Consider the following 23,644-nt stretch of genomic DNA (forward strand, 5'->3'; position numbering starts at 1 on the left):
ATCTGATAACTGGTATTGCATTGTCAGCCCTGATTATCATCTACCCTTAATGCTGTCAACACTTACTAGTCTTGCAGGGTTGAGGAACCTTTTTCTCTCAAGGACCATTTGGATTTTTATGACATTATAAAACTGGACCATCTAAAAGTATCAACTTAGAGATTACACCCTGGAGGCTGGCATTGTGCACAGTGGGCTAAGTCGCCGCCTGGGCTGCTGGCATCCCATATGAACACTTGTTTGCTCCCTGCTAATACACCTGGGAAAGCAGCAGAAGATGTTCCAAGTGCTTGGCCCCTGAATCCATGTGGAAGACCCAGATGAATCTCCTGGCTCCTAACTTTGGCCTGGCTTCATCCTGGCCGTTGCGGCCATTTGGAGAATAGAACCAGAGGGTAGTAGATTCTCTCTCTCAAAAAAAAAATAGCTTATAGATTTGTTGAATTTTGAGTTCTGCCTGCTGTTGCTTTGGCCAGGCCAGACCAAATGATTTTGTGAGCCTTATACGGCCTGTGGGCTGGACATTCCCCTACCCTGTAAAGGCTACTACTCAACATTTTAGTACCTAGGTCACCCAGCCTAGGGAGTCAGCTCACTCCCAGTCTGGGTGTGAGCTGACTCCACATCAAACAGTTCATGAATTCCTCCCTTGACACACAGAGCATTTAGCTCTCTGTTCTCTGTTGGTGTGCATGGCACAACTTCTGCTACTGTCACCCTTATATTTATGTATTTTTTAAAAATTATTTATTTTTTAAGAGACAGAGACTATGATCTGCCTTCAACCTGTTCAGTCCCCAGAAGTCCACAATGACCAGGTCTAGACTGGAGTAGGAAACTCAATCCAGGTCTCACGAGAGTGGCAGTAACCCAAATACTTGAGCCATCACCGCTACTTCCCAAAGTCTGAATTAGCAAGCAGTTGGAGTCAGAAACCACAGCCTGGGTATTGAACCCAGCACTCCCCTGTGAAAGATGTGTCTTTTAGTTTCTCTCTCTTTCTCTCTCTTTTTTTTAAAAATATTTTTCCCAAAGAAACATTTATTTAAGGAATATAAACTTCATGCTTTTCATAAGTACACCTTTAGGAATATAGTGATTCTTTCTACCATACCCACCCTCCCACCACCACTCCCACTCCTCCAGCTCCATCACTGGGCTTAAATGCCTGCTCTGTCACCATTATATTTAATGTTCCCATGGTAGGAAAGTTCTTACATTTTCCTCAAAGGATCCTGCTGTTTTATTTTTCTGTACTTTTGCCTCTGTTCTTATATTTTCCTGAATGTTTTTTCTTTCCTTTTATTTTTTTCACACAACTCACAAGTCATTTAAAATGTGAGTTCCTTGCCTCTGAGTCCCCTATTCTCTCCCAATCTGTCCCCCCAACAGAGTTAATAAATTCTTTTCCTTTATTTTTCCTCCCATGCGTGAGTTTCTATTTCTGCTCTTTCTCTGTTATTTTTCCTTGTTTATTTTCCCAAGTTATGTGTGGGTGTATGAGAGCAGGGCTTTGGCACATTCATGTTTATGACCCCAACACTTAGCCTAATCCTTGACACATTTTTACCAATTAACCAACGTCAATTAAATTGCATGTGCTTGGACTTTGTTAGTGTGACATTATAGATGACTTTGTAGAGGAAATTAAAGAATCCAAAAATAAAAGTCCATTAGTGTCCTTGCTCCAAAATGTGATTTGGTTAGTCAGTAGAATCTAGCTCTACCCACAAACATAAACTCTTCATTTAGGAAGAGAATGTTGGAAAAATAAAATGCCTGCCAACTTTGAGTATTAGAAATCAAGCAATTAAAAGTTTTTCTGAAGTCATTCTTAAGATATTTATAGTATATCTTAAAAATATCTTGCTGGCCCAACTTTATTATACAGAAATTCCTAAAAGTTGATTCTTTCAACTTCTTATACTTTCCCATGGAAACAGTTAATACATGCATCACTTCAGAATTTTTCCATCAGTAAGGATATAGTCTGGAAACAGACCATAAAATAATTGAATATACAAATTTTAATATAAATCATGAAGAATTAGCTACTGTGGGTAAAGAAAACTCTAAAGGGTGTAGGAGCAGTGAAGTAGGGAGCAGGAAACACAAGACAGGAAGGAATCTGGAAGAGGGTCCCACTATGTCCCATGCCTTCTACCTCTAGATTTACCATCAGACTCTTTGGAGTCTAGCAGAAGCACCCACTAGAGGAAACTATGAGGAAGTTCTGAGAAGTCTGAGAAGTCACCCATAGGGAGGTGCCACCCTGCAGAACCCATGGAGAGTCTGACAGGGAGATTGATGCACTGAGCAATAACCCTCAGGGTCTGGAAAAAAAGTTGCTTACAAGTAGGTGCTACTTGCCTGTGGGTAAACCAAGAACCTAGAAAAGCAGTCCTTTCTCCTCCATTGTACCTCTTCCTTAACCTTCTTTTATTTGCTTAAAATTGTGCTGAGTGGCACAGTCAGGGAAGTGGAAAGGTATGGATTTGTAGCTGAAAGTGACGTATTGACAACTGGCATAATCCAGTTTCTGATTTTTGAGCGTCAATACATTCCAACTTAACACGATGCAGATAGGGCTGCCATTGGAATTTATAGTTATCCCTCGGTATCTATAGGGTCTTTTTTCAGGATCCCATGCAGATACCAAAATTTGAGATGTGTATATCCTTTATATAAAATAGTTTAATATTTGCAGGTAACCAATGAAAACCCTCTTGAGTACTCGAAGTCACCTCTAGAGCACTTGTAATATCTAATACAACTCTAATACTCTGTAAATTGTGGTTATACTATATGCTTAGGGACTGATGGCAAGAAAAAATGTCTTCATGTTTCCATACAAATACAAGTTTAAAAAAAAATTGATACATGGCTGGTTGACCCTAGATATGGGAGTTGTGGATATAGAGGACCAATCATATGCATATGTCTATATGAATATATTTAAACATATAATTATTTTATATAATTCTATGGAAATATATCTTATAAATACAAGTATAATCTTTTTTTTTTGACAGGGAGAGTGGACAGTGAGAGAGAGAGAGACAGAGAGAAAGGTCTTGCTTTGCCGTTGGTTCACCCTCCAATGGCCGTCGTGGCTGGTACGCTGCAGCCGGCGCAACGCGCTGATCCGAAGGCAGGAGCCAGGTGCTTCTCCTGGTCTCCCATGGGGTGCAGGGCCCAAGGACTTGGGCCATCCTCCACTGCATTCCCGGGCCACAGCAGAGTGCTGGCCTGGAAGAGGAGAAACCTGGACAGAATCTGGCGCCCTGAACGGGACTAGAACCCGGTGTGCCAGCACTGCTAGGTGGAGGATTAGCCTGTTGAGCCACAGGGCCAGCTTACAAGTATAATCTTACATATGACTTATTAATACTGTTTGCCACAACCCAATGAATTTAGTAGTATTAGGCAAGGATAAGAAAAGAGATGGTGAGGCTGGTGTTGTGGCACAGTGGGATTAAACTGCTGCTTGTAATGCTAGCATCCCATGTGAGCCATGGTTCAAATCCTGGCTGTTCTGCTTCCAATCCAGCTCACTACTAATGTGCCTGGGAAAGCAATGGAAGATGGCCCAAGTACTTGGGTCCCTGCCACCCATGTGGAAGACCCAAATGGAGTTTTTGACTCTAGACTTTGGCCTGGCCGTTGTAGCCATTCAGGAAGTGATCCAGTGAATGGAAGGTTGACTTCTCTTTTGCTCCTTCTCCCTCCTTTTCTCTTTCTCCCCACTTCCCCTTTCTCTGTAACTCTGCCTTTCAAATAAATAACTCTTTTTAAAAAAGAGGTGGTGATATTCCTGAATTCTGAAGTAAGTAATGTCATTCTTAGACAAAAATATATATTAAATATTTTACTTTCATTTGCCTTGATCTAAATTGTTTTTTAGCTTAGAAACTTAAGAGAGAAGGCTTACAAACTGTCTAGTAGTAAGTAATTGAACCTGAGCTAGTAAAGGGAGAAGCAGCATGATGTGAATGAGTCATGCACGTTGTTCCAACGTTGAACTGACTGCCACTGGTTCAGTACTAACTCAGTTCACTGAAATATGTGAGTGCCAGGAATCTTGCCATTGAGCAAAGGTGTAGGAAACTGTGTGAATGATTTTTAAAAGGGAGAATTAAGGTGGTAGGGAATAGGGTTGGGATCAGGTGATCGAGTGTGAAGTAGGGAAATCCACTTTGCATGGGAGACATGTTGCTTCTTGCGTATGTGCAGACAAGAACTGAGGATTTTTGCATTATGATTTAGTTCTTGGGGTCAAAAGTTGACTTGAATTTTTTTTCCATAAACTTAATTTGGCACATTATCCTTGGTGGCTGCATTAAACAATCTTGCAAGAGCTTTTGGAAGAATTTTGTCAGTCCAGGAAGAAGAAGACAGGAATTTGAGCAGTACCTTGTGTGAATCATGGAGAATTCTTCATGTTGATGACACAGTAGTTATTTAATAAATCTTAACTAAATTTTGGATCCATAGCTCAAAACAGAGAGATATAAGGCCTGATGCCTATTCCAAAATAATGACCTCACTGCTGATCATTACTGACCTCTTTCTACCTGAGTCATGAACATCTCTATCATTGTCATTGTTTTTATTTCATTTCTTACCTCATATTTGTGGCCAACTACAAGTAGCTGAGGGGTATTGTGTTTTTAGTGTTCACTCTTGTTAGCTATGAGAAGTGTATGAGAAGTTGAGGGGCTGGTGAAATCAGGGATGGAGCACTTTTGGTAGTGGGGACGTGGATACTAGACATAACCATACTATTTAGCTCCAATTCTCACTCAAATATCAGGGGTCCTTGTCACTGCTGAAGAACTAGCTAGAACAGTTGATAAAGATTAGGAAGTTAGATTCATATCACTAGTTACCTTTGAAACTATTCTTTGGAGCTTATAAACAGCATAAATTCTTATCACATAGTTCTTGATGTTGGGAAGTCCCAGATCAAAGTACCAGTTGGGACAGATTTGGTGTCTGCATAAGTCTACTTCTTGAGTCAAAGACAGCTGTCTTTTCACTGTGTCCTCATGGGGCAGATAGGATGAGGACATTTTTTGGGTTCCCTTTAAGAGGGCACTAATACCAATCACAAGGATTGTACTTTCTAGGAGTCACTTTCAGAGGTGCCCAGGACCTTGAGGGAGGGGGCATGTGGGTCTCTTTGAGGTCATCTTCCGGGTTTTTCTGCACTGCATTCTGCTCTCCTGAACATTTCAACATTTGAGAGATATTTGGGACCTCTATTATGTCATTGCTTACCATGAATTAAAGAAGTTCTATTATTGTAATGTCACTGGCTTGCTAAAAACAAGTGGTGTTAGTGCTGCCATGCATAACTGTAAATGGATTTTGTTTTTGTTTTTCAGGTTTTTCTGAAGAGTGACCGAGTAGCCAGAATGGTTCAGAGTGGAGGGTGTTCTGCTAATGACTTCAGAGAGGTGTTTAAGAAAAACATAGAAAAACGTGTGCGGAGTTTGCCAGAAATAGATGGCTTGAGCAAAGAGACGGTGCTGAGCTCGTGGATAGCCAAATACGATGCCATTTACAGGGGTGAGGAGGACTTGTGCAAACAGCCAAACAGAATGGCCCTAAGCGCTGTGTCTGAACTTATTCTGAGCAAGGAACAACTCTATGAAATGTTTCAGCAGATTCTGGGAGTTAAAAAACTAGAACATCAGCTGCTTTATAATGCATGCCAGGTAAGTGGTTCGCATAGTTCCCATCCTCCTTTCTGACCCATGGAATAGACATCAAGTGTTTAAAGCCAAGGAAGATGTGCATTACTTTCTGTAGTCATGTTACTTGAAAAGTTGAGTGAAATTGAATTTTAATAAATCATGAACTGATATTTGAAAAACGAAAGAATAGCACTACTTTTTTATCCAGTAAATAATTGTTCCCTTGTACCCTATATTTGTGCCTATTGTGTATACATGTGTGTGTGTGTGTGTGTGTGAATATAAAGTAAACGTCACCAGTTTATAATAAGCAGGTATTCCTCAGTGCAAAATAATTTTTCATAAAAATATGCTGGTCTTCTGAATTTTATGGAAACACTTGAATTTTTTTTAATTATTTAAGTTTCATGTATTTCATATATACAGATTTAGGGACATAGTAATACTTCCCACACTGTCCTCCCTGCTGCCCATGCTCCAACCCTTCTTCCTCTTTCCTCTCCCATTCCCACTGTTAATTTTTACAAATATCTATTTTCAGTTTACTTAATGATCAGGAAGTTAGCCATACACTATGTAAATGACTTCATCAAATAGTATGAAGAAAAGAGCACATTGTTCCTCAATGGAAGAGACAAGGGCTGGAAAGAATCACCAAATCTCAAAATGCCAATCTAATTCTAATCCATTATATTTTAGGTACTCTATTAGTTACCTCAGATCAGGGAAAATATAGGATATGTGTCTTTTTGGAACTGGCTTACTTCACTAAGTATAATGGCTTCCTTCCTTCCTCCCTTTCTCCCTTCCTCTCTTCGTCCCTTCACAGCTGAGTTGGATTTTATAGTGTATATATACTATAATTTATCCAGTCAACTGTTGATGAATATTGAGTTGATTCCATATCTTAGCTATTGTGAATTGTGCTGTACATGGGGGTACAGATAACTCTTTCAGATGTTGATTTCTTTTGGTTTGGGTAAATTCCCAGGAGTGGGATGGCAGGATCATGTTGTAGGTCTATATTCAGATTTCTGAGGTAGCTCCATACTATCTTCCACAGTGGCTTCACCAGTTTACATTCCCACCAACAATGGATTAGGGTACCTTTTTCCCCATTTCTGTATGAGAGCCATTCTAACTGAAGTGAGGTGAAACCTCATTGTGGTTTTGATTTGCATTTCACTGATGGCAAGTGATCCTGAGCATTTTTTCTAGTGTCTGTTGGCCATTTGAACTTCCTGTCTTGGAAAATGCCTATTCAAGTCCTTTGCCCATTTCTTAACTGGATTGTTTGGTTCATTGTTGTGGATTTCTCGAGCTCTATATAGATTCTGGGTATTAACCCTTTATCGGATGTGTAGTTTGTAAATATTTTCTCTCATTCTGTTGGTTGCCTCTTCACTTTACTAAGTGAGTCTTGGACAATGCAGAAGCTTCTCAGCTTGTTATAATCCCATTTGTTAATTTTGGCTTTGATTGCCTTTGTTTCTGGGATCTTTTCCAAGAAGTCTTTGTCTATGCCAAGGTCATGCAGAGTCTCCCCAATAGTCTCCTCTAGTAATTTGATTTTATTGGGTCATAGATTTAGATCTTTGATCCATTTTGAGTGGAATTTTGTGTAAGGTGCAAGGTTGAGGTCTAGTTTCATATTTCTGCACATGGAGATCCAGTTTTCCCAGCACCATTTGTTGAAAAAACTGTTCTTGATCAAGGGATTGATTTTAGATGTATGGTCAAAGATAAATTGGTTGTAGATGTGTGGATTGATTTCTGGAGTTTCTGTTCTATCCATTGACCTACAAGTCTGTTTTTGTGCCAATACCAGGCTGTTTTGATTATGACTGCCCTGCAGTATGTCTTGATGTCTGGTATTATGATGCTTCCATCTTTGTTTTTGTTGTATAAGATTGCTTTAGATATCCAGGGTCTCTTGTGTTTCCATATGAATTTCAGCATTGTTTTTTCCGGATCTGCAAATAATATCATTAGTATTTTGATTGAAATTGCATTGAATCTGTGAATTAGTTTTGGTAGTATGTACATTTTGATTCTTCCGATCCATGAACATGGAAGATTTTTCCATTTTTTAATGTCTTCTTCTATTTCTTTCTTTAGTGTTTGGTAGTTTTCATTGTAGAGATCTTTGACATTCTTGGTTAAATTTATTTCAAGATATTTGATTCTTTTTGTAGCTATTGTAAAAGGTACTGATCTTACAAGTTCTTTCGAAGCCATGGTATTGTCTGTGTATACAAAAGCTATTGACTTTTGTGTGTTGATTTTGTATCTTGCAACTTTACCAAACCCTTTTATGAGTTCCAATAGTCTCTCAGTGGGGTCTTCTAGATCCCCTAGAAGCATGTCATCTGCAAATAGTGATAGTTTGAATTCCTCCTTTCCAATTTGTATCCTTTTGCTCTCTTTCTCTTACCTAACAGCTCTGGCTAAAACTTCCAGTACTATCTTAAATAGCAGTGGTAAGAGTGTGCATCCTTGTCTGGTTCTGGATCTTAGGGGGAATGCTTCAAACTTTTCTCCATTTAATAGGATGCTGGCTGTGGGTTTGTTGTAAATTGCCTTGATTTTGTTGAGGAGCGTTCCTTCTATAACCAAGTTGCTTAAGGTTTTCATCATGAAAGGATGTTGTAGTTTTTCAAAATACATACTTTCTTTGCATCTATTCAGATAACTATATGGTCTTTGTCCTTGAGTTTATCAATGTCCTGTATCACATTTATTGATTTGTGATTGTGGAACCATCCCTGCATATGATATATCCCACTTGGTCCGGGTGAATGATCTTTCTGATGTGTTGTTCAATTCAACTGGCTAATATTTTGTTGAAGATTTTTACATCTATGTTCATCAGGGATGTTGGTCTTTTGTTCTCTTTCTCTGTTGTATTTTTCTCTGGTTTAGGAATTAAAGTGATGCAGGCTTCATAGAAGGAGTTTGGGACGATTCCCTCAGTGCAAAATAATTTTTCATATAGATATGATGCTGTTCTTCTGACTTTTATGGAAGCACTTCAGATTTCAATTTTTTTCTTTTACCCAGCCATATATAAATGACTTGAGAATGATTGTCAAACTCCATAAAGAGTTTAAAGAGATGATAGAGTTAATGATATATTTTTCCCTTCAATGCTTTTCCAAGTCATACATATGAAAAATTGCATATAATGTCATGTTTCATATTTCATAAGTGACTTATGGTTTATCTAGTAGTGTATACATTCTGTACTTGTATTTTGTTTGCTTATTTGGGAGCTATAAATTATTTAACTGTGCCTCAATATGTAATTTAAATGAAGATAATTTTGGCATTTAAAAATTCATCTGTTCATAAAAGTTACACTTCACTAATATACATACATTTTTAAAAACTCTTTTTACAAATATGCTTCCTTAATTTTTGTATTCTATCCACAGCAGTTACTTTGCATTACTAATTTGTGAATCATTTCAGATGAATAAATTAAAAACTAATCATCAAGCAATATGGCATCTTAACACTTTGAACATTTCATGCCCTCATGAATTGTCTTCACTGTGTTGTTCAACCAGGTGGTAGTTTGATAATAGTGGGGAGGATGGCTGTAAGAGCCAAATCATCTATTTTAAGATATAAATGCAACTAGTATTTTGTATTTTTAATAACAACTCACTTGTATAGTTAAATATTTATGAACATAATTTAGTAGTGAGTTCAAATGCAGACATACAGTAGATATTGATTGAGAATATATTCAAGTAAAAAGCTAGGTGTTAGATAAGCCAAGCTGAGTAGAATAAAGTATTTGTTCTCTGTGTTGTGCCAAGGTCTAATACAAGCAAATAGACCTCTAAATGAGTTATTACTTATGCATCAGAGTTAATACTGCATGTGACAAGGTCATAAAATATGTTTCTGTGTTCCTTTGAGTTTTATGTTAATGAGAGTTATTTGCCTTCTGTTCCAGATCACTACTGGAACCAGGGTAATGACCCTCTGATTTCTGTCTATAGGTCTCAGAACAAGCTTCTAATTCAGATCCCTAATGGTAGTCAATTTTTTTAAGAGTTTGATCAGTGTTTGCTTGATGCATTTTGGTACTGTATTAGGTTCATACATGTTTTTAGAATTGTTAAGACTTCTTGTGGAATTGGCTCTTTTATCATGGTATAATATTCCTTTATCCTTGATAATCTTTCTTTTTCTGAAGTCTACTTTTTCTTAGACTAACACAGCTGTTGCAGCTTTCTTTTGATTGGGGTTATCATGATACGTCTTTTCTTCCCTCTGTTTACTTTTAACTTGAGTGTTTTAAAAAGAGGTTCTTATAGATAATTTATAATTGGGCTTTGCAGATTTGTAAAAGTCCACTAATAATGTTTGTCTTTTAATGGGTGTGATCAGAGCATTCCTGTGCAGAGTGATTACATACATAGTAGAGGAAATTCTAGTCTTTATAACTCTTTCCCAGGCCACAAAGAGAGCTGGACTGGGAGAGGAGCAACCGGGACTCGAATTGGCGCCCCTATGGGATGCCAACACTGTAGACGGCGGCTTTACCTGCTATGCCACAGCGCAGGCCTCAAATATGACTTTTAGTGTGAGGTTTATATTCATCAGAATAGGAGCTAGGCTGTGGTTAATATTTCTCATGGTTACAGGTATGAGAGGCTTCAAATTCCTTTAGTGTCCTTGTCTGTGTGTCCTGTGTTGGTTTTGGATTGTTCTCCAGTCAATAAAACTTCTCCCTGTAAAAGAAAGTTTGTGTCTTGCCGCTCTGTTAAATGTTGTCGGAGTTGTGGCAACTCTATTAATCTGGAGTTGTCGGTGTTGTGGCAAGATGGGGAGAGAATATTCTATAGTCTGATTAAATCTCAGTGTTTCAGGGCCAGTGTTGTGATACAGCAGGTTAAGCTATGGATTACAGGGCTTGCATCCCATATTGGAATGCATATTTGAGTCCAGGCTGCTCCCTTTCTGATCAAGCTCCCTACTGATATACCTAATAAAGCAGTAGAAAAATGTCCCAAGTGCTTGGGCCCCTGCCACCCAAGTAAGAGACCAGGATGGAGTCCCTGGCTTCAGCCTGTCCCAGCCCTGGCTGTTGGGGCCATTTCCATTTCAGGAGTAAACCAGCCAGTGGATGATCCATCCCTCCCTCCCTCCCTCCCTCCCTCCCTCCCTCCCTCCCTCCCTCCCTCTCTCTCTCTCTCTCTCTCTCTCTCTCTCTCTGCCTTTCAAATAAATAAATACAAATCTTGAAAGAAAAAAAAAAAACAACTGTCTTTCAGTGGACCTTTTTCTTAGGGATAGAAGCTTCACGGTGTTGGGTGTTTCTGTCCTTTGTCCTGGGTTTTCACTGCCTCACACTCCTAGGGCCCTATTTACCTTCCCTGAGCATTTCCAATCTGTTTTTTGAAGTCCTGTCCTCTGTTCGTTCGTTCATTCATTCATTCATTCATTCCCATTCATTATCCCGCCCCCTCACCTTCCCCTCCCTATCCCTCTCCCCTCTTCCTCTCCCTCTCCCCCTCCTCCTCCACATTTCTGTCTTCCCCTCTCCCTCTCTTTCCTCCCCTCCCTCTCCCTCTTTCTCCCCCCTCTTCCTCTTCCTCTTTCCTGTCTTTTTTAAGTAGATGAGGCCAAAAAGGTGAAGTGAGTGACACTCTCTTCCTGCAGCTGGGGTGAGTTTCCAGTGTTTCCCTCTGGCTTTGTTAGGGAGAAGGATCTGACAGATGCAGCAGGGGCTCCTATTCCCTTCTTCCTGCCATGCCCACTTGTTGATAGTTCTTGGATCCTCGCCTTCAGAACTTGGTAGAAAAGCCCAGGTGAGGGCCCCCGTATGATTGGAGCCCCAGGGATTTCTTGCTGTCTGTACTCAGCTCCTAGTGAGTCACCCGTCAGTGAGTATTCCTCCCATTTACAGTGTCCATCAACGTCTGCTCTAAGTGCTGTCTATATCTTTCTGGATTTACCTGTCTTTCTAGATTTTGGGTTAGTGATTGGGCTGAATCATCAGTTCTCTGATACAAAAATTCATTGATACCTAGTTTGTTTGTTATCATAAGGATGAGAGTGATGAACTCCAAGACTTTTACATATCTGAACTGGAATTTCTTCCAATGCTGAGATTTCAAAGAAAAGTTTACGGATAACAATTAGGATTCATTTAAGAATAAAAAAGAAATGACAAAAAGTCCATAAAGGGGAGATCTTTTCTTTGGAATTGCAATGACTCCACAGAAATTATGAAAGTAGTTAATAGCTGAAATTCGTCTCCTTTTTCTGAATGGCATCTCTATCTAATTTTGTTTTCTTCTACAGAAGTTAAAAAAGCAAAGCAGAGAAATGTAATAGAAATCATAGAAAATAGCTTGCCCTTTGTAGGAATAGAATAGCCTTGGAAGAGAAGTGGCAGAACAGGGCTTGGGGGTTTGGACAGAGGCTTTCAAGCTTGCTGAGCCACTGGGATCTGGCACTAGCTACATGCCCTGTGTGTCAGAAAAGACTTTGAGACTCCTGCCTGCCTTGCGTGTTCTCCCTCGTCTGCCCCTTGTTTTTGCCAGCAGTCATTCCCTGGAAACATCTTCAAGGTGTGTCGCTTGCTTCAGGGTCAGAGGCTCAGTCTCCAGAGCTGTTCTGGTAAGATGAGCAGGATGGCAACAGCTTGGTAGTCCCTGGTGCTTTGAGAAGGAAAGGAATGAATGAGAAGGGAGTGGAGCCAAGCCTGCCACATGATGCCCTGAGGAGCATCTTCTGGTCCTGCCACTTGTCCCAGAGCTGCAGGATAAGCATCTGGAAAGGGAAAGCAGGACACTCTCTTCTGGTTAAACACTGGTGTTTACATTACTTATGGTGAGAGCCCTTAACTTATTTATTATCAAAATGAAACAGTAAAAAGTAAAGTACTAAAACACTAAATTAGGAGGTAGCACATATGACAGTTGAGATAGGAAATCAGAGAGAATTGAGAGAAAATGTGGTGTTTACATATTATCATTGAAGGGTTAAAAATTTAAAAAAAATAAAAGTATGTCATAGATTAGCTATTGTGCTGTTAACACTAGCTGCCATACTTTGGAGTCTTTGCTTTGAGAAGAATGTGTCTCAGTAGTACACATTCATAGAAAAAAGCACAAAGTGCACAACCTAAAATCAGCATAACAATAAAATCCGAAATTATCATATCTGATGTAGTTGAATAAGAGTATTACAAGCTGAGTAAAGAAACAGGAAGGAAGAAGAATCTGTCAGTGAAAAGTTTAATTTCAGCATATTTAAAGGAAAAATCAGTGAATTTCCAGTAAATGTTATTTTAGAGGAGCACTGCTAGAAGTTGTTTAAGCAGTGTTTGAGGGGTCTTCAGTAAGTTCCTGGAGAATGCATATTACAAAATAAAAGTATGCATGGATTTCAAGAAATCTTTTGCACCAAAATAAGTATCTCATAATTCTGTCTTCCTATGAACTTTGTGAGGGTCCCTCATATTTTCTAGTCTCATGTTAAAAAATAAGAATAGTTTAATATATTTTAATGAAAATGTTGTTACTTCTTTAAAAAAAATTTATTTATTTTTCTTTTGAAAGAGTTACAGAGATAGGTACAGACAGGGAGAGAAAGAGGACTTCCATCTACTGGTTCACTCCCTAAATGGCCACAAAGGCTGGAGCTGGTCCGATTCGAAGCCAGGAACTTCCTCTGGGTCTCCCATGTGGATACAAGGGCCCAATCATTTGGGCCACCTTCCACTGCTTTCCCAGGCACATTAACAGGGAGCTGGATTGGAAATGGAGCACTAGTACTTGAACCAGCAGCCATATGGGATGCCAGCTCTGCAGGCCAAGGCTTTAACCTGCTGTACCACAGCGTCGGTTACATTACTTGATGTCATAACTTTGGAGATTAAGCACTTTGGTTCTAGGGATTTAAAGAACCAATGGGAGTTGGTGCTGTGAGATAGCAGGTAAAGCTGCCTCCTGCAGTGCTGGCATTCCCACGTGGGCACCAGTTCGAGTCCCTGCTGTTCCACCTCTGATCCAGATCTCTGCTATGGCCTGGGAAAGCATTAGAAGATGGTCCAAGTCCTTGAGCCCCTGTGCCCATGTGGGAGACTGGGAAGAAGCTCCCAGCTCCTGGCTTCAGATAGGTGCTGCTCCTACCATTGCAGCCATTTGGGGAATGAACCAGTGGAAGGAAGACCCCTCCCCCAGCCCCGGCCTCATTGTAACTCTGCCTTTTAAATAAATAAATTAAACCAAAAAAAAAAAAAAAATGAGAAGACAATTGTGTTTCTTGTCCCTCTTCCTGTGGAATTCTTTCCCCTGGAAGCCAGAGAATCACAAGGCATTCACTGTTCCAAGCACCTCTACTTAAGGTATATAAAAGGAAAATAGGGGAAGAAATGTGAATCCCCAAAGGAAATTTAAGAAAAATGTCTTTTTTCTACCAACTAGTAGCATGTGACTCATAAAATATTAATGTATACTTCTGAAATAAAAGCATATGATAACTTTCAAAATAGAAAAATGTATAAATGACAGTTCAACAGGGATATATTTTTCATATACCATGTATGTAAAATTTCAGAATGCTTAAAAACTTCTAGTGGATGTTATTCAGTGGCAATTTTTATGTTTTGGCATATAACAAGGGAGAAACTTCAGACCTTAAGAATGGTTAAATTTTAGGGTCTCTGGTGGCACAGTTGGCATGTGGTACTTATAAGAATGACTCAGTTTGGCCGGCGCCGTGGCTCAACAGGCTAATCCTCCACCTTGTGGCGCCAGCACACTGGGTTCTAGTCCTGGTTGGGGCGCCGGATTCTATCCCGGTTGCCCCTCTTCCAGGCCAGCTCTCTGCTATGGCCCGGGAAGGCAGTGGAGGATGGCCCAAGTCCTTGGGCCCTGCACCCGCATGGGAGACCAGGAGAAGCACTTGGCTCTTGGCTTCGGATCAGCGAGATGTGCTGGCCGCAGCAGCCATTGGAGGGTGAACCAACGGCAAAAAGGAAGACCTTTCTGTCTGTCTATCTCTCTCACTATCCACTCTACCTGTCAAAAAAAAAAAAAAAAAGAATGACTCAGTTTTATATCTTCTTCAAATTCTGAAATTAAAAAATGGAATGGATAGAATATATAAGTTTAGTTCTTTTATAAATAAATATGCCATGATGTAAGCTGTATGGATTTCATTTTAGTTAAATTAATTTGATTCCTTGGTTAAAAAAAATGCATTTTCTTTCTAAAAACTATACTTCTGTGTTTATATCTTAGAATATTTTCATTAATCATGAAAAACAATTAAAATATGAGGATTTTAAAAAATTAAAAATGATTAGCTTTGAAAACCACTAGATTCCTCGGTCCTACCTCAGCCTGAATACAGCAGTCCATGCAGAGGAAGTCCAGTGTCTAAAAATCTTCTAAAACGCTACTGATGCTGAAGCAGTGAGGGTTGAGGGTTGCTGGCCTGATGTTCCATCTGATACCTTTATACAACTGCAACATCTAGTTGGAAAGTGAGCTGAGGACAATCCAGCTGTGTACCCATGGAGGAGAGAAGATTTGGCAGTGTGGAAAACATACTTCTCTTTCGGAGTTTTAAACAGAGTTTAATGAAGGTTTTAAGAAGGTTATAATTTCCAAATTTTAAAAGATGGGCTGAAATTTACCTTATGGAGAAAATATTACTGCAGACACTAGAAGAGTGAAATGGCTTGGAACTTAGGAATTTATGTTGGCCATGTTGCTGGAGTAGCAGGAGATGAAGTTAATGATTTGGAAAGAACTTAAGTATCAACACTGCCCTATAATTTGCTGGATGAAATAGCTTGGAATTTATCTCTTGATAGGGTGCCCTATTGAAGATAAAACAAAGGAGTGACAGAACAAATTCTCTGTGGTCTAAGGAATGGGTTGCAGATGGTCATGCCCTGCTTTATCCCTCCTATGGGCATGGGCCAGTGTTGTCTTAAGAATAAATGGACTAAGAACTACACATTAATCCTTCAAGGTTCTGCCATTGCCTTGCTGTAGGTCTTTTATGGGCATGCTGTTGCCTCTCTGTTTCCTGTAGAGTTGCTATGTTGCTAGACTTCACCTGAGATTGTTATTTTACATCTTCTTGGTTCCATGCCCTGTACTGTGCTTCACATTCCACTCTGAATTTCAGTTTACAAAATGCTGGATGATCTGCTTTCTTGGGAAGGAATCAGATGAAATCAAGAGATTCTAGGAGAATCTGGTGGTTGTCAGTATTTCTCTGATACAGCGTTTTTATTAATTTTGATATAAATGGGACATCTGCTGTTAGGGTGTTCTCTTAACAGTCCTAACTCTGGTTAAACACTATTCCGTGCTCTTGGTTTTTTTTTGTTGTTGTTGTTTGTTTGCTTGTTTTAAGAATTATTTTATTTATTTGAAAGAGTTAGAGAGAGGGGTGCAGCCAGAGAGAGAGGTCTTCCATTCTGCTGGTTTACTCCCCAGCCACATGACTGAAATGGCCAGAGCTGAGCTGATCTGAAGCCAGGAGCCAGGAGCCTCCTACAGGTCTCCCATGTGGGTGCAGGTGCCCAAGGACTTGGGCCATCTTCTACTGCTTTCCCAGGCTATAGCAGAGCGTTGGATAGGAAGAGGAGCAGCCGGGACTTGAACCGGTGCCATATGGGATGCTGACCCTGCAGGCTGGGGCTTTAACTCACTGCACCACAGTGCCGGCCCCTTCAGGCTCTTGGTTTATAGTGGTCTCTCTTTTCAGGAAGCACAGATTTTTTTAGTTGGGAGGAAGGATCAAGAGTCTTATTTTGTACATGCTGGAATCGAAGTATGAGTTGCCTGTGTTAAAGCAGGAGGCGACTTGGGTATACAAGTCAGAAATTTAATGAGATGTAAAGATTAGAGATTTGAGAATCATCTAAATAGCAGTATTTTAAGCCACATCCTAAATCTTCTTTGCTTTTTTTTTAAAGATTTATTTATTTGTAAGTCAGAGTTACACAGAGAGGCAGAGGAAGAGAGAGAGAGAGAGAGAGAGAGAGAGAGAGAGAGAGAGAGAGAGAAAGAAAGAAAGGTCCTCTACCCGCTTGTTCGCTCCCCAGATGGCCGCAATGGCTGGAGCTGTGCCAATCCGAAACCAGGAACCAGGAGCTTCTTCTGGGTCTCCCACGTGGGTGCAGGGGCCCAAGGATTTGGGCCATCCTCCACTGCTTACCCAGGCCAAAGCAGAGAGCTGTATTGGAAGCGCAGTGGCCGGGTCTCAAATTGGTGCCCGTATGGGATGCTGGCACTGCAGGCCAGGGCATTAACCCACTGCGCCACAGTGCCATCCCCTCTTCTTTGCTTTTGACAACAAAAAGAAAATTAAATTGCTTCCATTTGCCCTAACCACCTTAGCTAGTAAGAGCTTACTTATATAATTGGTGGCAGTGATTAATTCTAGCTATTTGTTGGAAACTGGTGGAAAGGCTTCTATTATTAAATGTTTAATAATATGCCATTTCCTTTTGGAAAAGTGTTTTCATGATTCTAATATGAAGAAGACATTCAGTTGAACAACCGTATTTTTATCTCAGTCTCTGCATCACCCTCAGGAGTTTGTGAACTCCATGTGAGATTGCTGGGTTCTAGGACTTTCTGTGGATGCTGAAATCCCATATAAAGTTGCATAGTATATGCATATAACCTTTGTATACTCTCCCATGTACTGTAAGTCATCTCTGCTTATAATCCCTAATACTAAAATAACCCTATGTACATAGTTGTTATGCTGTATTGTTTAGGGGTTAATGACAAGGAAAAAAGTATTATCTATACATTCTCAGTACAGATAGTTTTGTTTTTATTTGCCATTGGTCGAATGACTGATTGCAGAAACCTTTATGTAGGTATAGAGTTCATACTGTACACATGATCTGTCTGTAAGAGCTGTAGGATGTGAAATGCATCTATGGGTTTGTACTCTGAGAAATTAGATGCTGTTAAGTGTTGTTGCACTATGTGAAAAATATCACAGTCTTGAAAAGCAAATTAATTATGCTTATTTGGAGAACCACTGCCTCCGCTTCCCTTTTCAGTACATCAGCTCCTGCTTCCACTGTTGTCACTTAAGTCCATGATAAACGACTGAATCTGAAATTTCTCCAGCAGTAGATACTCAGAATGTCATTTAACCTCATCCAAATCCTGATTCTCCCCATTAATGTCATTTTATCCTCTGAGTAGTCATGATCATGAACCTTGACTTTTAAATTTTCTTCCCAACCCAGTTGCCAGACCCTGCATCCTCTCAAATAATGTGCTATCTGCTCCTTCTGTCTTACTGCCGTGGTCACTGCCATAGCCAGAGACTTCCCCACTTCACACATGGAACATGGCAGTAACTGCCAGCCTGCTTTCTGCTTCCAGTCCTTCATGTACTTGCTGCCAGACTACTGTTTTGAAGCTCTCCCTCACTCTTCATGACCCTACTTTGAATAGAGGGAGAGAAATGACTCCTCTTTGTCAGCACAGTGAAGTTCAGGCTCCTTGGTCAAGTGTTCAACAACTATTGCATACGGTCTGTACTGCACCTGCTTTCCTGTTGGGCCTTTCCATGAAATAATGCTTTAAATGGCCTGTGTTCAGGGTAAATTGAATCACTACCCTTTCATCTTGCATACCCTGTGTTTTCTTGGATTTAATTTTACCTCGTAGTATTCTCTTCTCTTGAAGTTTCCACTTCTCTATTTTTCAAGACTGAAGAGAAATTCCACTACCTCCACGAAGCCTTTCCTACCTCTGCCTTCACTCATTTTTTTAAAAAAAAGATTTATTTATTTGAAAGTCAGTGTTATACAGAGAGAAGAAGAGGCAGAGAGAGAGAGAATGAGAGAGAGGTCTTCCATCTGCTGGTTCACTCTCCAATTGCCCGCAATGGCCAGAGCTGCGCCAATCCGAAGCCAGGAGCTTCTTCCAGGTCTCCCATGCGGGTGCAGGAGACCAAGGACTTGGTCCATCTTCTACTGCTTTCCCAGGCCATAGCAGAGAGATCAATCAGAAGTGGGGCAGCTGGGACTCAAACCAGTGCCCATAAGGGATGCCAGCACTGCAGGAGGCAGCTTTACTGCTCCACCACAGTGCTGGCCCCAACTTACTGTTTTTAACTTTTGAGGAGAAAAAAAAATCCATGAAGAATTCAAAGTTTCCTATCCTAATCCAAAAGCCTATCATCGCCTGTGCATTATAAGTCATTTCTTATGCCTCTTCAACTGCATGTAGCAGTTTCAGCATAGAATGAGTATGTGATGCATCTTTGTACTTATTGTACAGTTCTATTTAATGGGTTTCCTGTGGTGAGCACTCATGCATAGTAAATGGCTGGAAGAATGAAAAGAGAGTGTGGGGCAGTTAAGTTGAACTCTGGAGTCAAATTGCAGGATTCAAAAATTGGTTGTACTCCTTACCAATTTCTAGCTGTGGGAGAATTGTATAAGCCAGCCTGTGCCTCAGATTTTTCACCACTAATGTAGGACAGTGATAAGACCTATTCCAGAGGTATAAGTGCAATAATGATTATAACAGCTTAGAACAGCTCATGATATGTACCAAGTTATGAATTAAGTTACTTCTTATTAGTCTGAGTGAAGGTAGAATTCTAATCTGCCTTGGCAATGTGATAGTGTCTGTGGTATTTTGTTTAGTGGTAAGCTCTCAGCCCTGGCATTGTTTCATTATTAATGTCAACACGGATTCAGCTGTCTTATTCAAGTAGGCATAGTTAGTAAATAATTGCTTGAAAATATTGATTTTGCCCAGAAAATGAAATGATAATACCAGGTTAAATACTAAAGAAAATTTCTTGATGTACAACAATTTGCCAAATTATAGCTGTCATTTTAGATGTATACACACAAATGCATATATACCTAGAGAATATATATGTACATTCACTACGCTGTAGAAGGCCTATGGTTTTTCTGTTTGAGGTTAAATTTCTTATACTCTTGCCTTTGAACATTTTGATCCATTATTAATATAGTTTAGTTCAATTCACATAGGGTAATTTTATATCTAATTAACTCATTCATCTTTTCCCTGTTTTAAGTATTCAAAGGAAAGTGTGGTTTGGGAAATGAATATTTAAGGCTGTTAGAGCTGTTCTACAAGAATACATGGAAGAACTGCTATTTGTGAGTCAGATTTTTTTATGCATAATTTATAGGATAGATATAAGGGTACTATTTAAAAGCTTTGCATCTTGTAGGAAGAATGCTACCTGATTCTTTCATATGTAACATCATACAGGGAATATGTTGCTCTTGAGAGTTTAAGGGCAACTTCATTTCCTCATATTATTTTTATTGTATGAAATTACAGAAGGAATATTATTTATCTGCTGTAGTTAGCTAACTCTTGTTGAGCAAAGAAAATGGAGATGTGGCTATTGGTTTTGTTTTTGACAGGCGTTGCCTCATGGAAGATGGTCAACATAGAGGGGGTATTAGGGTCCAAAACCTTTCAAATACAGGTGGAATACTTCTTATTTGCATTAAAATTGAGATGAGTTGTTTGAATCCCAACACTGGGCATATATTTGATTCCTATTGTCAGGGTAAATTGAAATCAAAAGGAGCATACATAGCAATTTGTAGTAGGGGTCCTAAATACCTAAGAAAACTGAACAGTAAGACAGCTATTAAAGGCCTGACACAGACAGTAACTGCCCTGTTGCTAAACTACTTTAGATAGTTATCTTAGATTTGTAAAGTGATCTAGAGATTGAAGGTAGCTAAGAGCATACCAGGCAGGAGAAACACAAGCAAAATACGTGACTTGGAAATGTATCATGCTTGGTAAACAATGAATGAACTAGTTTTTATAAATAACAAAATTATCTAAGAAATTAGTTACAAAATATGGGAGGGCCTGTGCTAGGCTAAGGTGTTTGGGTTTAATTTTCTCATTCATTTACTGTCTCTCACTTTTTTCTTCCTTCTCTTTCTTCCTCTTACCTTCTCCCTTGTTCTTACCACTCCTTTCTTCCTCCTCTGAGATTTAGCCTTGTCAAGGATTATGGGAATCCCATATTGAAATAGGGAAACCATGTTGAGGTTCAGATTCAGTTTGGTGTCACTGTGAGATGTCTGAAAGGCATTGACCATACAGAATGAGAGCTGAGGTGTGACACCAGTGATGTGTGCTAACTTGTGCCCTTGCATGGAGCAAAGACTGTAGACACACAGAAGTCTAGAGCAGCCCAGGACCACACATGTAGTTTTGTGGGCTGAAAGACTGCAGGGACCAGTAAAGAACACAGGAGACACAGTTGCACTCTATTTGTATGATAAATAATTAGTGATTCAAGTGTTGGTGGAGAATTTCCAATTATGTTGATGCAGTAAACTAATTTGTTAATACTTTTTAAAGCTTGTGTCAGTGTTTTGAGACAATGTTACAAAAGTCACCCACATTTGGCATTGATGAATATATGAAACAGCAGACTCTTAGAAGACTATAAGATAAGCAGTAGTGTTGAGCAGTGTTTTTTTAATTAGCATTAGGTTTGTACAAATTATTTCTCATGATATACAATCTGTAAATCACACAATTTATAGATCATAGAAATAAAGCGAGTTATGCATAAACCTCAGTGAAAACACCAAATGTGTATAACATTGTAAACCCTAGTATACTTGTATTGTTCATGCATAAGGATAAGAAGTGTTGTAAGAATATAGCAATATAATTCATTCAAAGAGAATATGAGGTAACTGGAGAGGAGACTCAGTGAAAAAGGTTAATTCCTTTTTTAATGTTTGCTAGTTTGTTCCACAGGATGTTACAAAAGGTATGGATGAAGAGATAGAGAGGGCAAAATATGATGGAAGGAGCATGGAGCCTCCATGCCTTCTTTGAATACAGGACCCTGCAAAACCCTCCTATGTTCAACTCTCCAGATGCTCCAGAATAACTAGGTTTTTCTTCTAGTGGTAAGAAAAAAAAATCACTTAATGGTCAGACTCCACAAAGACATCATTATGGAAAAACACAATTACTGATTTCCCCATTCTGTGATCAACAAAATTAATATAAAGACAGCCATCCCAATTCCAGAAAACGGATTCATCAGAGAAGGCAATGTTGCTATGCCATGAAAAGCATTTTAAAAAGACTCCATTTTTAGAACTTCTTCTGAGGGGAATTTGCTGATATCGGAGGGCTTCCCTTTGTCCAGAGCTGCTTGCATGTGGCACAAGAAGAACTGGGCAAGGAGAGCCTAGGGTTTGAGATTTGAGTCAAGACCACAATATTTTTAATATTTCCATATTTGCAGATCCAGCCCAACACTGACAACCCAGAAAAGTGTCTTTTTTCATTGATGAGTTCCCATGGTAGTTTTTTTGTATTCTGTTTTACATATGATTTTTAATCTGGAGTATGAACTCCTGGAGGACCACAGCTTGTGTAGCTACTGAAGAACCTGCAACAAAGCTTGCTTTGCAATAGGTATAAGATAAATGTAAATAGAGTTAATGAAGTGGTGGTGGACCATTTGGGTAAACATTGAGAGCGTGTATCTTGGTGTTCCTCTGAAAAAAATTGGCATGTTTTTGTGAGCAGAAAGCTGATGACCTGTAGGGCTGAGGAGGCTGGGTGTTGTTTTGCTTATGTTCCAAGAGCCACAAAGCCTCTCACAGAACAGAAGAATAAAGGCTTCCATATAGAAGGTTCTCCCACAGTTATGGTTCTTTACCTCTTTTGAGTGAACATCTAATTGAGAATCTTGAGAAGGCAATGAAATTCAAACAGTTCTCCAAGGGAAAAGAAACCGTATCTCTATAAAATCTTGTTCACAGCTTGAACAGATTCAGAGTCCTAAAGGTCAAAATCAGAAATTCCCTGGTTTAGAGAATTCTGAATGTACAAGCAGTAATCTGTGAGCAATGGACAAGAGGAAAGTACAAATTCGTTTTCTGTACTAAATTCTTGTTAATCCAGCAAAATATTTTGATAATTAAAGTGGTACAATATTCTGTGTTATAGGAACTAGTTAGGGGCCTTGCTGAGAACAGTGTTGGGTTTGGTCATCTGGTACTGTCAGGGTTGAATGGCCCTCTTTAAAAGATACATAAAATGGTATGGGCCAGATAGGACATCTGTGAGGTAAGTAATCTCTATCCCATAAAATGCTGAAATCAAGAATTAAAAGAAAATGAGATTAAAGCATGAGGTTTGGTTTTTTTTTTTTTTTTTTTTTTTTGGCAGAGTGAATACTTGCCTCTGACCCCTGCCACAGACACCAGAACCACAGATCTCTATCTGGTTTGTCTCATAGTCCATAGTCCAAGTCCAGCACTAAGGCCTAGTGTCAACAAGATTTTGTAGTCTAATGCTGCATTCCTCCTTTTTTTTCTTATAAGTATAGCCACTTGTTTAAATTCTTTGAAGGTTATAGAAAAGGAAGAGGGTCATTTTCACCACCATACTGTTTGCAACTGAACTGGGAAAATGAAATGTACTTAAAATGGCTAGAGAGACATGTTGCCACACAGATGTGCACACACACACAGATACACACACATTTGGAGAGAAATGTGGCTAAAGAGTCACAGAACCTGAATTCTGGTCACTTAGGCCTCAACTACATGGTTATAGTTTTTATTTCACCTGACTCTCACTGGATTGGATGTGGCCTTTGAAAGAGTGAGAGAGATTAATGATGACACCTAGATTTCTGGCTTGCTTGAGAACTGGGTAGATAGCAGTGCCATTTAAGATGCAACATTTCTCATGAATGATTAGGTAGGGGGTCAGAAAAATCTAGATTTCGTTCTGGACTTCTTAAGTTCAATATATCTTTTGCTTGTGCAAGTTACAGTGGTAAATAGGTAGTTGAGAAAGTAAGTCTGGGACTCCTAGAAGTGGTTGGAGCTATACTTCTCCATCAGTAAGTGCTTGGAAGGCACTCTCATA

The 23,644-nt window shown here is 39.5% G+C and overlaps 1 protein-coding gene across 5 annotated transcripts in view; it reads left to right on the forward strand.

The window, feature by feature from the left end:
• Positions 1-23,644, forward strand: part of CADPS2 (calcium dependent secretion activator 2) — a 628,355-nt gene that overhangs the window by 227,856 nt on the left and 376,855 nt on the right. For all 5 annotated transcript variants that reach the window (XM_062206262.1, XM_062205893.1, XM_062205984.1 and 2 more), the window contains exon 3: positions 5,388-5,720. In XM_062206262.1, the coding sequence (XP_062062246.1) occupies positions 5,388-5,720 (333 nt within the window). The remainder of the gene's footprint in view (positions 1-5,387; positions 5,721-23,644) is intronic.

Source organism: Lepus europaeus, chromosome 1 (genome assembly GCF_033115175.1).
Source record: "Lepus europaeus isolate LE1 chromosome 1, mLepTim1.pri, whole genome shotgun sequence".
NCBI lineage: Eukaryota > Metazoa > Chordata > Mammalia > Lagomorpha > Leporidae > Lepus > Lepus europaeus.